Genomic DNA, 13,570 nt, shown 5'->3' on the forward strand with positions numbered 1-13,570 from the left:
CATCGGAACGAAAGGCTCACGGATTGGGGACAAAGGTGGATAAACAATCCGGAAGCATGGAGTATAAAGGTCCTTAAATATAAAGCTAAAGAATTTTGGACTTTATTAGGTAGGCGAGTCAGAGAATCTCCTAGCTTTCTTAAGCAGGGTCAATGCACGATCAAATTTGCAAGTGGAGGCAGGATCAAGGATCAGTAAACATGCAGACTGTCAGGAAAACAAGGCAGGAAGCTTTACTAGCCCAGGAGAGGGTTGCTGGCCGAGGCCTGAGGGCAGCGGCAGCAAGAACAGGGGGAAGGGGAAAGCGAAGACCAGCTTGCCTGTTCTGACTGGAGAGACTGGAAGAGAAAGAACACAGGTAACTGACATTTGCAGCCAGAACTCAATGGTGACATCAGTGACCTCGCTGAGGAGGAAAAGAAAAACAGTGCTTTCACTTTAGGCACTTCTTTCTGGAGTGAAGGAAGAATGAAAGTTTCCAGCTTTGAAAATAGTTGTTTGTTTTGTTTCAAAATTATCTGTAGGAAGCCAGGTTAAGCTCTAGGAGGTACTTTGAACTATGAGACTGCTCCTCAAAACGTATGTGAGTGACAGCTGGAGACAATAGATTTGAGAAGCTTTGGTGAGATGCTCTAAGGGCAGGTGATTCCACAGACGGGCAAAGACAGGATTCACATTCCATCTTCAAATAAACGCAGCCTAGGAAGGACACAGAGGGAGGACAAGCAGAGAAAGATGATGTCAACAAATGTGAAATTAGACTTCTCAGTCCAATACCAATAGTTTGGTGTTCACACACCCACAGGTCACAAAACATGTCAAACCATCAGGACACTGAAGACCGTCGCTGAACACTATGGAACCCCGAAATACAGTGAGAGAGAAAGGAAAGAGGACAGTCAAGTAGCACATCAAAACGCCAAAGACGCCACATGAGAAAAGAGACACTAAAGGGCACACTGCAAATTCCAAACGCCTGCACAGGAGGGGTGAGCAGACCAACCAGGAAACCAGTTAAGATCCCAGGAGAGCTCCACCCACTACCTTACTGGCAAGACCTGTCCCGACACCAAACTTCCGCCCTAGAGAATCACAGGGGCTGTGGACAGAGCCACATAAGTTACCACCTAGTTGTCTAAAGGGGGATACAGACCAAATTAAGTTGCTGAAAATGACAGGAGGAATAGAACTGCATTCGGGACACCACTTAAATAATCAATCCCCTGGATTTAAAATACTCTGTACTACTGTGCAACCACATGTCCCAGTTTTGTTTTTAAAAACAAGGAAACTGAAGGCATAAGAAAAGGTGGGGTCACTGACAATTAGGATGCGGTGGGGGCGGATTAGCAGCAAAAGGTGTGAAACTACCAGATACCTCACTTTCCATTTGCCACCAAACACCAACAGCTGCAGTGAGACCACTGCCTGGCACCTTCTAACACTATATGCACTTCAGAGCACTTACGTAGTTCTTTTTTTCTGAAGTGGCAAGATACAATGCAACAGTAACTTTGGTAAAGCTGATGGGGACCTGGTTTTGTCTCCAGTGACTATCTGTATTACCCAGTACACCAAATTCAACCTGCTCATTAGGAAAGTGGGCTTGTTTTCGGGTGCCCACACCAGAGGTCTTTTTTCATTGCATCTCCCTTGATTTACCTGAGCAGAGTGCCAGGCATTCGCAAATCCTCACTGGGTGCTACCACTCTTCATTCCAGAGTGGTATTCATGATTACCTACACTTCCACGGGAAAATCTCTAACTTGTTTAGGCCTCAACTTCCCCACCTATCACGATGCCTGACACGGCTGTTCGAAGATCAGATAATTAATGTAAAGTGCTTTTCACACCAGAGTGCAATACAAGACGTTAAGCATAATCGTTTCCAGGCCTTGCAAATCGTGGCTACTCCCATTTTATTTCTAAAGGGACACCAAGAGCCGTGGAACTGAAAACACCAGGGGGCTGAATAACTAGCACCTGTAAGAACTCCACACCCACCCTCAGCTCCCCCATCACCCCACCTGCCTGCTCAGATGTCAGTGCCCTCCACCGGCTCAGGGCCCCTCCACGTCACCTTCATTTTCTCAATATTCAGGGAAGGGGGAGGGCGACTGCAAATGAAAGCAGCAAAAAGGATACAACTAAATGACTCGCCCAAGGTCAAAACACCAGAGCAGAAGGAAAGGAAATGCTGGCCGGCCAGTAGCGGAGGCCACGTCCCCCGCGACCCCCACACCACCGGGCACCGGCGCGCGGCCCGGGGCGCCCCTGGGCCTCACGAGTGCCGCCCCGCCGCGCCCCTGCACCGCGCCCGCCGACCGGCCGACCCGGCCCGGGCCCCACGCCCCTCGCGGACGCTCCGCCGGACCCCGCTAAGGACCCCAAGAGGAAGCGTCCACAGGCAGGGCCCGCCCGCGGCCCCCGCCACGTCGCCGGGCTCACGCACTATGGCGCTCCGCACAGGGGGTCCTGCCGCCACCGCCGCCGCCACCGCAGGGCCCCGGCCGCCCGGCCTCCCAGTCCCGGCGTCCCCCGGGCAGCGCGAGCCCGAGCAGGCCTCGGACTTCCTCCGCCAGCTCCGCCCCCGCCGCAGCCGCGGGAAGAGCCCGCCGCCGGTGCTGATGGACTGAGCCTGCGGCCAATCAGAACATGTGTTCGGAGGGGCGCGCTGATGGACTGCTCCGCTGAACAATCGGAATGCGAACCCGATGGAGGGGCGGCCACCGACAGCGGGCCCCGCCCCGTCCGTGCTTCCGCTAAGGCTGAGGAGGCGAGTGGAAACTTTCCCAGAGTTCCTGCGAGCTCGGGGACCCGCGGTGGGGCCGAGGCGGGCGGGGCGGGACCGAGGGCGGGACCGAGGGCGGGGCCGGTTGTGGTCGGCGGGGCCGTGGGTGGGGCCGGTTGCGGAAGGCGCGCCTGTGGGCGATGTGGCTGCGCCTGGTGACCTGGGCCGGCGGCGGTGTCCGCGCGGGACCCCGGCTGCTGTCCAGTCAGCGCGGATCAGGCCCTCAGCGGTGCGGGTGCCTCGCCGGCCTCCCGGTCACCCGGCGGTGGGGTGAGCTCGGGCCCGGGGCGGACGCCCCCACTACCTAATGTTTCTCCCCAAAGTGAAACCAGTGCGCGCGGCAGCCTCCGAGCGTCCGTTCGCGGCGAACCGCGGGCCGCGTGGTCCGGAGAGGCCTCGGCGCCGGGCGTAGGGCGGGCCGGGAGGGTCCCGGGGCGGCCCGCGGAGGAGCCGGTGCCCATGGCCGCTCCCGCGGACCCGCGGCGGCTGTGCCGGCTGGTGCAGGAAGGCCAGCTGTGCGCCCTGCGGGAGGAGCTGCGGGCGGCGGGGCGCGTCGGCTGCCCGGGGCCGGCCGGGGACACGCTCCTGCACTACGCCGCCCGCCACGGCCGTCGGGACGTCCTGGCCTATCTGGTCGAGGCCTGGGACATGGACATCGAGGTCGCCAACCGGGACTACAAGCGGCCTCTGCACGAGGCTGCCTCCATGGGCCACCGGGACTGCGTGCGGTACCTGCTGGGCCGAGGAGCCGCGGTGGACTGCCTGAAGAAGGCCGACTGGTAGGTGGCGGGACTTGCGGAGCGACGCCCGCCCCACTGTCCACCCTTCCCCGCAGAATCAAAAGTTCCCACGCCCTTGTCTGCCCAGAGCTCCTCCACCTTTCGCAGTGGAGCAGACGACCCCAGCCAACATTGTTGCTACCCTTGCGGGCTTAACTGTTATAACGCAGAGAAGGGTATAGAACGAGGAAACTGACATCGCCGCAGTCGACATACTTGCTCAGTTTTCACCGGGTATGCATACACTTGAGTGTGTGTTCTTGGTGATTTTATCACACTGTAGCCTTGCATGGCCACCTCCAGTCACCATGCTCACCTGTCACCCTCACACAAAGCAATTGAATTTTGTTCAATCCACGTGGTTTTCAGTACTCAGTACCTCTGTCCTCCTTCTTAGAGGTTATGAACATCTGAAGATTCCTAACAATGAAGTTCCTGCCCGCAAGGGATTCCCGATCTGATATAAATAAAGAACACATCAGACAGCCATATAGCTAAATAAAGTGCGTCTTGCCTGCTGGCCTGGGAGAGGAGGCCTGGTTATGTTTTGAGGTTTGCGCTTTGGCTGTGATTAAGCACAAGGCTGATTTTCTTGTGCTCCTAGTGAATTGGTCTAAGGACAGTGGGGGCGTATTACCTCTCAGACTTCTCGAAACAGCCCTCTGGGTGAGGAAACCGCCATACCCCCGCCCCCCCCAACAGCCATTAAAAGGGCAGGTCTCATTTGATCTTGTATTTAGGAAGTGCTGTTACAGTAAAACGTATTTGCCCGTTCTCGCCTTGCTGGGCTTTCTGAAACCCTTCTTCCCTGCTCCTCCAGCCTTCCTTCCCTGTTCAGGATTCATTCTCTCTGTGAAGTCCTTCTTGAACATTCCAGCCTTCATTTATCTGGGTTTCTCCCTCTGGATCTCTCATTCACTTTCATTATGATGTTATCAAAAATTTTAAAAAAGTGTTGGTGATTAAGAAATATCAAAGCAGTCTGAGAGGACTGACCCTGGATGAGACCTTAGGGATCACCTTGTTACAGTAAGCTCCCGCCACAGCCCAGAGCCCCGGAATAGGAGATAAAATTAACAAGGCCTGCCTCGGCTTTCCAGGAGTCATGTCATATTAGAAGGCAGAAGTGTTGTGTGTGGTTAAGGGGTCGATGACCAATGGTCCCCAGTGAAAGAAATCACAGGAGACTTGAGTCACAGCACATGGCAGGTTTTTATTAGTTGAAGCGACAGCACAGAGGGACAGGACCCCAGTGGACAGCAGCCGAGCTGAGTCTGCAGGTGTCTGCAAGGGCTTTTTCATGCACCCCACCCCATGGAATTTTTCCAGCTCGCGAGCGCATGCTCACTTGTATCTAGAAAGCCCTTGTTTGTATGTGGGAAGGAAAAAAGAAGAGGGGTGTAAACTGGGGCCCCAGAACATCTATTTTATTGGTCTTCTTCAAGGTCTTTTCAGGTTCTTTATTTTGAATTCCTCGTTCCCCTGCCTGCTTTTTCCTGACTGTTCGGTTCCTATCAAGAAGCCCAAAATCATGGCCGTGGGAGGAGAGTTGGTAGCAACGTAGTTCACTCCCCCGTAGCTGGGGACACACGTCAGTTCAGAAACTTAGCGTAATCACGCTGTTTTCTTTTGCTTCACCAGTGTAGGCTCCCTGTGGTAAGGCACTATGTCAGATGCTCTTGTTTGACTCCTTTTCAGCACAGTTTAATTAGTAAATGGTTACTGGTCAATGTGAATGGCATTAAGTCCAGTGGAATACCCCTTATGCAGATATTCAGGACAAATTACAGTTTGGTCTCGTCTGTCCCATTTCAGTGCTATACCGAAAACCGGCTCAGAAGCAGCTTTGCCTCCTCGGGATTCCTCTCCCATAGCCGCCCCTACGTCACAGTCGCTTTCCCCTTGTTACTCCCCCCCATCCCAGCCAAACCAGTTTTTCTGCACCCCCTTCCCATCCCTGCGTCCTTTAGGTCTTCAGTCTCTGCCTAGTATGTGCATTTTCCTGAGGACCTGGTCGCGTGCTTCTGACATCTCAGCTGCCCTTCCATCTGACTGCTTGTCCTGGTTGGCCCTAGGACCCCTCTGATGATGGCTTGCACGAGGAGGAACCTCGAGGTGGTCCAGGACCTCGTGGAGCATGGTGCCAATCCGCTTCTGAAGAACAAAGACGGCTGGAACAGTTTCCACATTGCTAGCCGGGAGGGTGACCCTCTGATCCTCCAGTACCTGCTCGATGTTTGCCCAGCTGCCTGGAAGACGGAGAGCAAGACCGGGCGGACCCCGCTGCACACGGCAGGTGTGGGCTAGGGCTGCGCAGGGGGCGGTCGGGGGCCCGCCCGCAGGGGCTCGCAGGCATTGGGGAATCGGGGGCAAGGGGTACGAGCAGCTTTGGGGTCTTTCGGCAAACACTTAGTTTCTATAGCTAACGTCACTGGGCCCTTAACACACTCTCCTTTCTTGCTTTAGGTGACTGTCCATGTGTATCTGTCCTCTCCTCCCCAGTTAGTTAGATGGCAGGCTGGTTCCGTGCCTTACTAAGTCTTTGACCTTGGGCGAGGAACTTAGTCTCTTGAGCAGGTTCCCACGACCCCAGAATAACAATGGTAGTGATGGTGCCCTAATCACAAGGTTGTTGAAGGGTTCAAGGAGCACGTGAGCTCCTCAGCACAGAGCTCGACATGCAGTGACCCAGGCCTGCTGTTTTCATGACCATTTCACATTGTCACCATTAAAGGCAGGAGGCAGGGAGACTATTTCCTTGTATCCTTAGTGCTGGTCGCTTAGATAAATACAGGTCTTATAATTAAATATGCCTGGCCCTTCATGTAGGTCAGTGGCTGTGACCTACCTATTGATAAGGTAAATCTGGGCTGCAGTTTTCATTGTTTGGAGTAATTATCCTTAACCTTGAATTTCTATTTGTGGCTTATCTTCAATTAGTGAAAAGCAGAAGTGTGGTCGTGAAAGAGAAGTGGGCGTTAAACAGCCCAGGAGTCCAGAGTGAGACATTTAGAACATCCTCTTGAGCCTCCTGGGGAGTTCGCTGAATTGCAGTTCAGGGCTCTTGGTTTCTCTGAAATCAGTACCTGCGACATGACGTGGCTCGGGAGGTACGCACACAGTTATTCTGGCCACAGCAGGCCGTCAGGGACTGGAGGATCCTTCTTAAAACTTTGCACAATCGTGGAAAAACTTTTCTCTGCCCACCAGTTGTTTGACAAGCTCCCCGACTCTTCTGGAGAAACCGCCCGCACCCAGTCATTCACACGAAGTAGTGGAGAACAGAGAGTCCAAATCTTTAGGACAGAGGACTGTTATTTTTAGCAGAAGGAGTGAATTCCTGGTTACTTTGTCGTAGATTACTGTTAACATGTTTCACACGTCCTGGGCAACAACTGACAGGCCCTTGGGATTTGTAGCACCCGAGTGAGGAGGCAGGCTTAGGATGGAAAGTTTGCTGTGAGAGTCTCATAAAGAGAGGATAATCGAGTGTTGGCTACGTCCCTGTGAAGTGAAAACATCTCTCTTTACCACTTACCAGTGACATTTTTACTTTTCTGAGGCAGTAGCCACGTACCTAATTTAACACTCCTTCCCGTAAGGCGCAGGTAGAAATGTGGGGCAGACAGCAGTGCCCGGAGGAAAGCAGCGTTTTATTTTTGCATGAAAAAGCTCTAATTCTTGACTCTCTTCCCCCAGCAATGCATGGCTGTTTAGAGGCAGTAAAGGTGCTTCTTGAGAGGTAAGAACAAAACAGCAAATGGAGGAAAATGTTCACTGATTATGTCAGAGTTGATATCGATGCTCCGTAAAGAGCTCAGATTGTTCGGAAGGAACCTAAGTTGCCACCAGGGAAATGAACAAAGAACACAGCAGATAAAGAAGGGAAAACAAAAATAAGTAACAAACATGGGGAAAAATCATTCTTTTACATATTCATTCAACAAATATTCATATATTCATTCAGCACTCACTGTACCTGGCAGAGGGGCTACTACAGAAATCAGGTAAAGTGGTTTCCCCATCACGGAACTCAGGTGGGCAGGGAAGACAGACTCTGCCCAAGGCGTGTGAGTCAGAGACGCGTCACAAGGGATTTCGGGGTCCCTCCAGCAGCACAGGACTTGGCCTGGGAGTGAGGAGTCTCAGCCCCAGGGACACTTTAGCTACTACCTGAAGGAGGCTGGAGGTGAGAGGTGGTGGGGAGGCATTCCAGGCAGAGGTAACAGTCCCCGTGAGTGCTCAGAGCCAGGGAAGACACAGTGCAGTGAAGAAACCGAGAGAAGATCTGTGTGCGCTATGTCCTAAAGGGTGGCGGGGAGGCCAGAGAGAAAGGCCTGATTCAGACCAGGTGGGACACTGGACACCACTTGAAGGAGTTCAGATTCTGGTTCTAAGCATCTAAGACACCACTGAATAAGAGGTTTGCATTTTTCAAAGTCCCTCTGGTTGCAAAGCAGAGAACGGACTGGAGGGGGGCTGTTGCACTTAAATAGGACACTCATGGGGGCTGGACCAAGATGCTGACTGTCCGAGTGAAGAGAAGGATCTGGAGGTACTTAAGGAGAATCACCAGATCTCGGTGAGTAACTCAACGAAGGAAGCTGGGGAGAAGGAGAGGTCGAGGAGGACGTCCCGGTTTCTCTCATGATGCTGCTGCTGCCGCCAGATGAGATAAACAACGCCAGAGGAGGTGCGGGTTTGGGGGAGAAGATGGCGATCCCGCTTCGGGACACGTTGAGTTGCCTGTAGCTGTGAGACAAGCAAGCGGAGATGCCCAGCAGGCAGTTAGACACAGATCTGAAGCCCAAAGTGGGCCCTGTCAAAGTAGAAATGATCAAATCCGTAGGAGTGGAAGAGGTCGCCTGGGGAGACGCCGAGAGCAAGGAGAGAAGGCCTGATGGAGCGCCCTGAAAGCATCGCTCGTGCAGGACCCGCCTCCTGCACGTTGGACATGCTGGTTGTCTGCAGATTCATAAACTCCTTCGTTCACTCAGCAAACATGTTTCAGGCGCCTCCTGTGTGTCAGGTGCTGAGCAATTAGCAGTAAACACAGTCCTTTCCCCAACGGCCCATAGGCTGGTGTGGAAGCCGGGTAGAGACAATCGCAGAAAGAACATAAAGTTACAAATTGTGATCATACTGCAAAAGTCAAGTACTCAGCACTGTGCGCCCTGCAGATCTGGGCCTCTGTGAGGTCACGTTGAAGCTGCAGTTTGAAGGATGAGCTGGAGTTCCAAATGCACGATGGAGACGCAACGTTCCAACAGAGGGAACCGGCAGGTGCATAGGCAGCAGGGAGCTGGGCGGCCGGAAGAGCAGAAGTGGGCACAGGCATGACTGTGAGGAACGGAAGAGGGGAGGGCACGCAGGAGGTAGGACCCTGAGGAAGGGAGGGCGGGGAGGATGTAGGACCAGGAAGGGAGGAACGGGAGAAGGGAAGACAGGCGGGACTGGAAGCAGGTAGGACCATGAAGAGGGGAGGAACGGAAGAGGGCAGGGCAGGTGGACCGTGGGACCGAGAAGAGAGGAGGGGCCGGGGGAGCCCAGAGGAGAAAGTAGGTACCACGTCATCCTGACCATGGGAGGTCATGTTGAGTTTTCGGGTTTTGTCCTGTATGGTTGGGAGGTGGTAAAGATGTTAAAACAGGAGTGGCCGCGGCCAGATTACCTGGTGGAAAGGTTGCTCTGGTGGCGGTGAGAGTGGAGTGGCCAGGCAGGAACCAGAGTGAGAAACATGGTTACGAGGCGGTTGCCTGTTGGGTTGGTCTTAAGGGGTGAAGGTGATCTCGGAGAGAAGGATACAGAGTTTTGTTTTGGTTTTGATACATTTTGGATGTAGAATTGAGAGATTTGGGTAATAGGTTGGCTGTGAGGGATAAGGGCTAACTTCTGCATGAGAAGCTGGAGAGAGAAGGGCCCTTTATAACTGGGATGTTGGAGGTGGGCAGACTTGCTGGGGAAAACCAGCAGACCCTTGGAGAGCTCGGTTCAGACACTGGGGTTGCAGAGGCGCAGTCAGCTGTAAGGCTGGACGTCTGCCACAGGGGGTCAGAGTCAGCTGTCCTTTGGGTTTGAAGCAGTGACTTCTCTCAGCTGTGACTTTGGGTTTGGGCTCCAGGTGCCAGTATGAACCCGACGGCAGAGACAAGTGTGGCCTCACGCCCTTTATGGACGCGATTCAGTGTGGTCACATCAACGTGGCCAGGCTGCTGCTCCAAAAACACAAGGTAGAGAAATGGTTTGGTTTTATTCCTTTGGAGGTTCCTACAAGTTTTAGGCCACAGGATAAACAGAAAGCAGAGTTACTCAGATCATGGATTCTAACCTGGACTCTGCCGTGTTCCCCTGGGGAACCCTCTTTACCTCTTTAAATGCCAGTGTTTCCATTTGTACAACAGAAGTTTAACTTCTTCAGAGGGTTACTCTAAGGATTAAGTAACAACGTGCACAAGGCAGTTAGCAGAATACGTATTCAGTCATCAGTAGATGTGCTGTATTTTGTCACATTGGCCTGCAGCACTGCATCTTAACCATGTTTTTGGTCAGAGCGTCCTATGAGAATCTGACAACAGCTACATGTCATTTGCCCAAAAAAATGTCTGCAGACAACAGAGTTTTGCCAAAATGTCAGAAGGTCTGTGGCCCCAGGTGTCTCTGACCCTTCCTTCTGTTTGGATCTCTCCCAATCTACTAGGCCTGCGTTTCTGCCGAGGATTCCCTGGGGGCTCAGGCTGTCCACCGGGCCGCTGTCACGGGGCAGAATGATGCCATCCGATTCCTGGTCTCTGAGCTCGGCGTTGATGTGGACATGAGAGCAGCCTCCACCCACCTCACAGCGCTTCACCTCGCAGCCAAGGTTAGTTCCTTCTTGGAGCGCTGCTCCTGACCCCGGGGGCCGGCCCGGCCCCAGTGGCTCGGGGTGGGGGGGATAACCCTGGCGGCAGGGCGGTTGGCTCCACCCCTGTGGAAGGAGATTGCCCTGACGTGCTCTTGACGTGATCATGCTTCTGAAGCCCTGTGTCCCTTTAAATAGAAACCTGCCTCTGTTTGTTTCTGGGTAAAACTGAGAAAAGCCCTTTACTCCGTGTAACGCCCGTGCTCTCTGTTGCCTCTCACCCTTTTTGGTTTTCAGAAATAATGTCATTTGAAGCCATAAAAAATCCACTGTACGAAATTCCTAGCTCTCTGCTCTTTTACTGGATTTCAGAGGTTCGGTTTTCTCTAAGGCAAGGGGGTTGCAGGCACTGGGCTCTCCGGCGTACAAAATATTGAAGATGCGCAAACAGTTTTTGCTGAGAAAGTGTCTCCTTACACCCTCCTGTTTCAAATGCTGGGGGCCTTCTGCACTTCGTCCTTAATGCTGTTGGCCACCCACCTTTGCTGGTGCTTCGAGCAACAGGAATAAATGTTTTTCTGGTGAACCACACCCTGCCTGTGTTCCCCTGTGAGAACGTGACTAGGGAGTCACGGGTGGGCGAAGAGTGTGGTCTGGGGCCAAAGCTAAAAGCGAGTGGGTCCCCCGTGGCAGGTGGAACCTGCGGCCCTGGGTTCAGTCTCACTGACTGGCTAACTGGCTGGGCAAGTGTGTCAGTGGCTTCACAGACGACAGTGCCGGGGGTGCTGAGAACCCCACCCGGGGAGGCTACGGTCTTCTCTAGTTTCTCTCTCCCCTGAAGATTTAGCAAAGAATGTGTATGCTTGGGAGATCTTGGAACTGTGTGTTCTGCATAAATCATAAGATTTACACTCCTTACATGAATATGGAAACCCAACCATCTCAGCCAATAATTTGGCCAAAAAGCTGATCATCTACACTCTAATAACTGAACGTCCCCTAGATCTGTGTGTAGTGATTTATCCTGGACTTCAGGAGTAATAGGACAAGCCTTCCTTTGGACGTGAGAATTCAGTCTCAGCAGTTGCGGGTTTCAGAAGAACCTAACACGCGTTAGAGTTTGTGTTTAAGCCCTGCTGTTGTCCTCATACACCGGTGACAGGTTTGTCTCAACACTCAGGAGGGACACGTAAGCACAGTCCAGACGCTCTTGTCCTTGGGCGCCGACATCAGCTCTAAGGATGAAAGAGATCGATCAGGTACGGCCTCGTTTTACGTGCACTTTGAAAATTGTTAGCAAACTGAGTGTAAACAGTGACGCTGGTCTGAACGTTGTTCCTCTGCTAGCTCAGCGGCCTGTCCCCAGAGCACCTCCCCCTCCGCCTGCAGGGCTGCAGGGTTGAGGCTGTCACCCGGGTCCTCCTCCTCTGCTTACAGGGCTGCTGCTGTCTCCGTGGCAACGGTGCTGCCTGTCTCCTTCCTGCCCCGGTTGCTGCTGTTGTTGTTTTTATTATTTTGAGCCACACGACGTATGTGAGATCAGAGCACCTTTGGTCTCAGTCCCTGATGGCTGCAGCTCTCCAGGTGCCACGCAGATTCTTCACTGGCCATCTCTCTCTGCAATGTATTTTAAAACCTCATCCACTATAACTTTTTAGACTGAGGGCTCAGAAAGCTGGTTTCAGATCTGTAGGCTTGGACTCCAGAGTAAGCCCTGGTGTTTGCGTGCCATCGTGCTGGGCTCACGGGGAACCAGGTGCTCACTGCAGGGCAGCAGAGGGAAGTCACAAAATCCCGCGCACGGACGTGCTCCTAGAGTCAGGGGGGCCGGACTCGGGGTCGCTGGGCTCAGTGCGCGGCAGAAACCCGCAGCAGCAGTTTCCAACCAGGGAGGGAAGATTTGTCAGCGGTTTGTTGTTGTTGTTGCATCATTCTCACTCATGGAGCTATTTTTACACACAGAGAGCATTCACAAAGCTTTGAAGACGCCTCCCGCACCGCTTACACGCAAGCTCTCCTGCTTCTCGTTCGATTGCTGTGCTGCTTTAGACACGTCTCCTAAACCCTCTCCAGGTGGTTTTGTTCCTTTGGAAACCGTTTCTGACCAAGTCAGGTTAAAAGGAAAAAAGCTTTGATCCCGTACAGGCAAAGTGAGAGGGATGAACACGGAAATATAAAGTCTGGGTTAATTGAAAAAGTCTGTGTGTGTATCAGGGGCAGCCTGCTCCTGCGTCCATGTGGCCGTGGGCAGCGCCCCGAGCTGTGTGACCCTGTCCCCCCAGCCCTGCACCTGGCCTGCGCCGGGCAGCACGCGGCTTGCGTCGAGTTCCTCCTGTGCTCTGGGCTCGGGGACTCTCCGGACAAGGCGGGCACCCTGGCCGAGCAGCTCGCACGGAGTGCGGACGTCCTGCAGTGCTTCGACCACAGCTGGGCAACAGGAGGGCGTTCCTAGAGGAAGACGGTAAGCCCATGGCCCCTCCTGGCCTGCTGCTTCGGGCCGGGGAAATGGGTCCGCACCCTGCGTTCCCACCTCCGCTCTCCCCACCGCAGCTGAGCGTTCGCAGAAGAGGGGGCTTCCTGGCCAGGCGACTGCATGTGGCGCCATCTCAAGCTCTCCCGAGTCTCTCTCGCGCTTTCTGCCTTCAGGCCGAGTCGGGTGGCGTTGATGAGTCAGTGTCTGGGGTCCTTGGAGAAGCACGTCACGCGCGCGAACACGGCAGCAAACATGCAGTCGTACACGGGTGTGAGACGTTCGTCACTGGCACTATGGTGAGGCAGTGATGGCGACGTGGAGAATGTCGCAAGCTGCTGTTGCCTGGAGTCTGAAACGTAAACAGCCTGTTGACTTGCTTCTTTCAGAGGCTTTTCATTGGCCCTGACGATGGTTTACCTTTTGATTTTGAAGCCAGGAAGGAAATGCTTATGTTCTGTTTAGACAGACGTTTACAAGGAATAACGAAAACATTTCTTTATTCTAAGCACTGCTAGTTAAGCCGAAATGTTTTAAACTTAAGGTTATTATTTTTTTGATAGACAAGTCTGTATTGGCTCCCTTTGGATAATAAATGCATCTAAAAACATCTAAGATATTTTCAGAACTTTTCCATGACCTCATTTGAAGAATGAAGAGGGTTTGTTCTTGAACCCACAGGTCACCGGGGA

General features: G+C 53.3%; 2 protein-coding genes across 16 annotated transcripts in view; one reads left to right on the top strand and one right to left on the bottom strand.

The window, feature by feature from the left end:
* Positions 1-2,611, bottom strand: part of FBH1 (F-box DNA helicase 1) — an 86,695-nt gene extending 84,084 nt beyond the window's left edge. For 7 of the 10 annotated variants that reach the window (XR_012504187.1, XR_012504191.1, XR_012504188.1 and 4 more), the window contains exon 1: positions 2,453-2,611. Coding sequence is in view for 1 of the 10 variants with exons in the window: in XM_074358145.1 (XP_074214246.1) it covers position 2,453 (1 nt within the window). In the remaining 9 variants the exon portion in view is untranslated. Of the gene's footprint in view, positions 1-2,027; positions 2,118-2,452 lie in introns of all 10 variants that reach the window. The other 3 variants (XM_074358146.1, XM_074358147.1, XM_074358148.1) reach the window with 3 other exon arrangements.
* A 272-nt stretch (positions 2,612-2,883) lies between these two features.
* ANKRD16 (ankyrin repeat domain 16) lies at positions 2,884-13,488 on the top strand. 6 transcript variants are annotated; one of them, XM_074358167.1, is made up of 8 exons: positions 2,888-3,570; positions 5,646-5,866; positions 7,270-7,312; positions 9,692-9,800; positions 10,268-10,429; positions 11,571-11,667; positions 12,691-12,869; positions 12,959-13,488. In XM_074358167.1, the coding sequence occupies exons 1-7, from the start codon at positions 3,251-3,253 to the stop codon at positions 12,858-12,860; spliced, it is 1,122 nt and encodes a 373-aa protein (XP_074214268.1). In that variant the 5' UTR covers positions 2,888-3,250; the 3' UTR covers positions 12,861-12,869; positions 12,959-13,488. The 6 variants fall into 6 exon arrangements, with proteins under 6 accessions (XP_074214264.1, XP_074214265.1, XP_074214268.1 ...); XM_074358166.1 differs by having other exon boundaries at positions 2,889-3,570; positions 13,055-13,488; XM_074358163.1 differs by lacking the exon at positions 12,959-13,488 and having other exon boundaries at positions 2,884-3,570; positions 11,846-12,833.
* The last annotated feature ends 82 nt before the right edge of the window (positions 13,489-13,570 follow it).

Source organism: Camelus bactrianus, chromosome 35, assembly GCF_048773025.1.
Source record: "Camelus bactrianus isolate YW-2024 breed Bactrian camel chromosome 35, ASM4877302v1, whole genome shotgun sequence".
Classification (NCBI taxonomy): Eukaryota; Metazoa; Chordata; class Mammalia; order Artiodactyla; family Camelidae; genus Camelus; species Camelus bactrianus.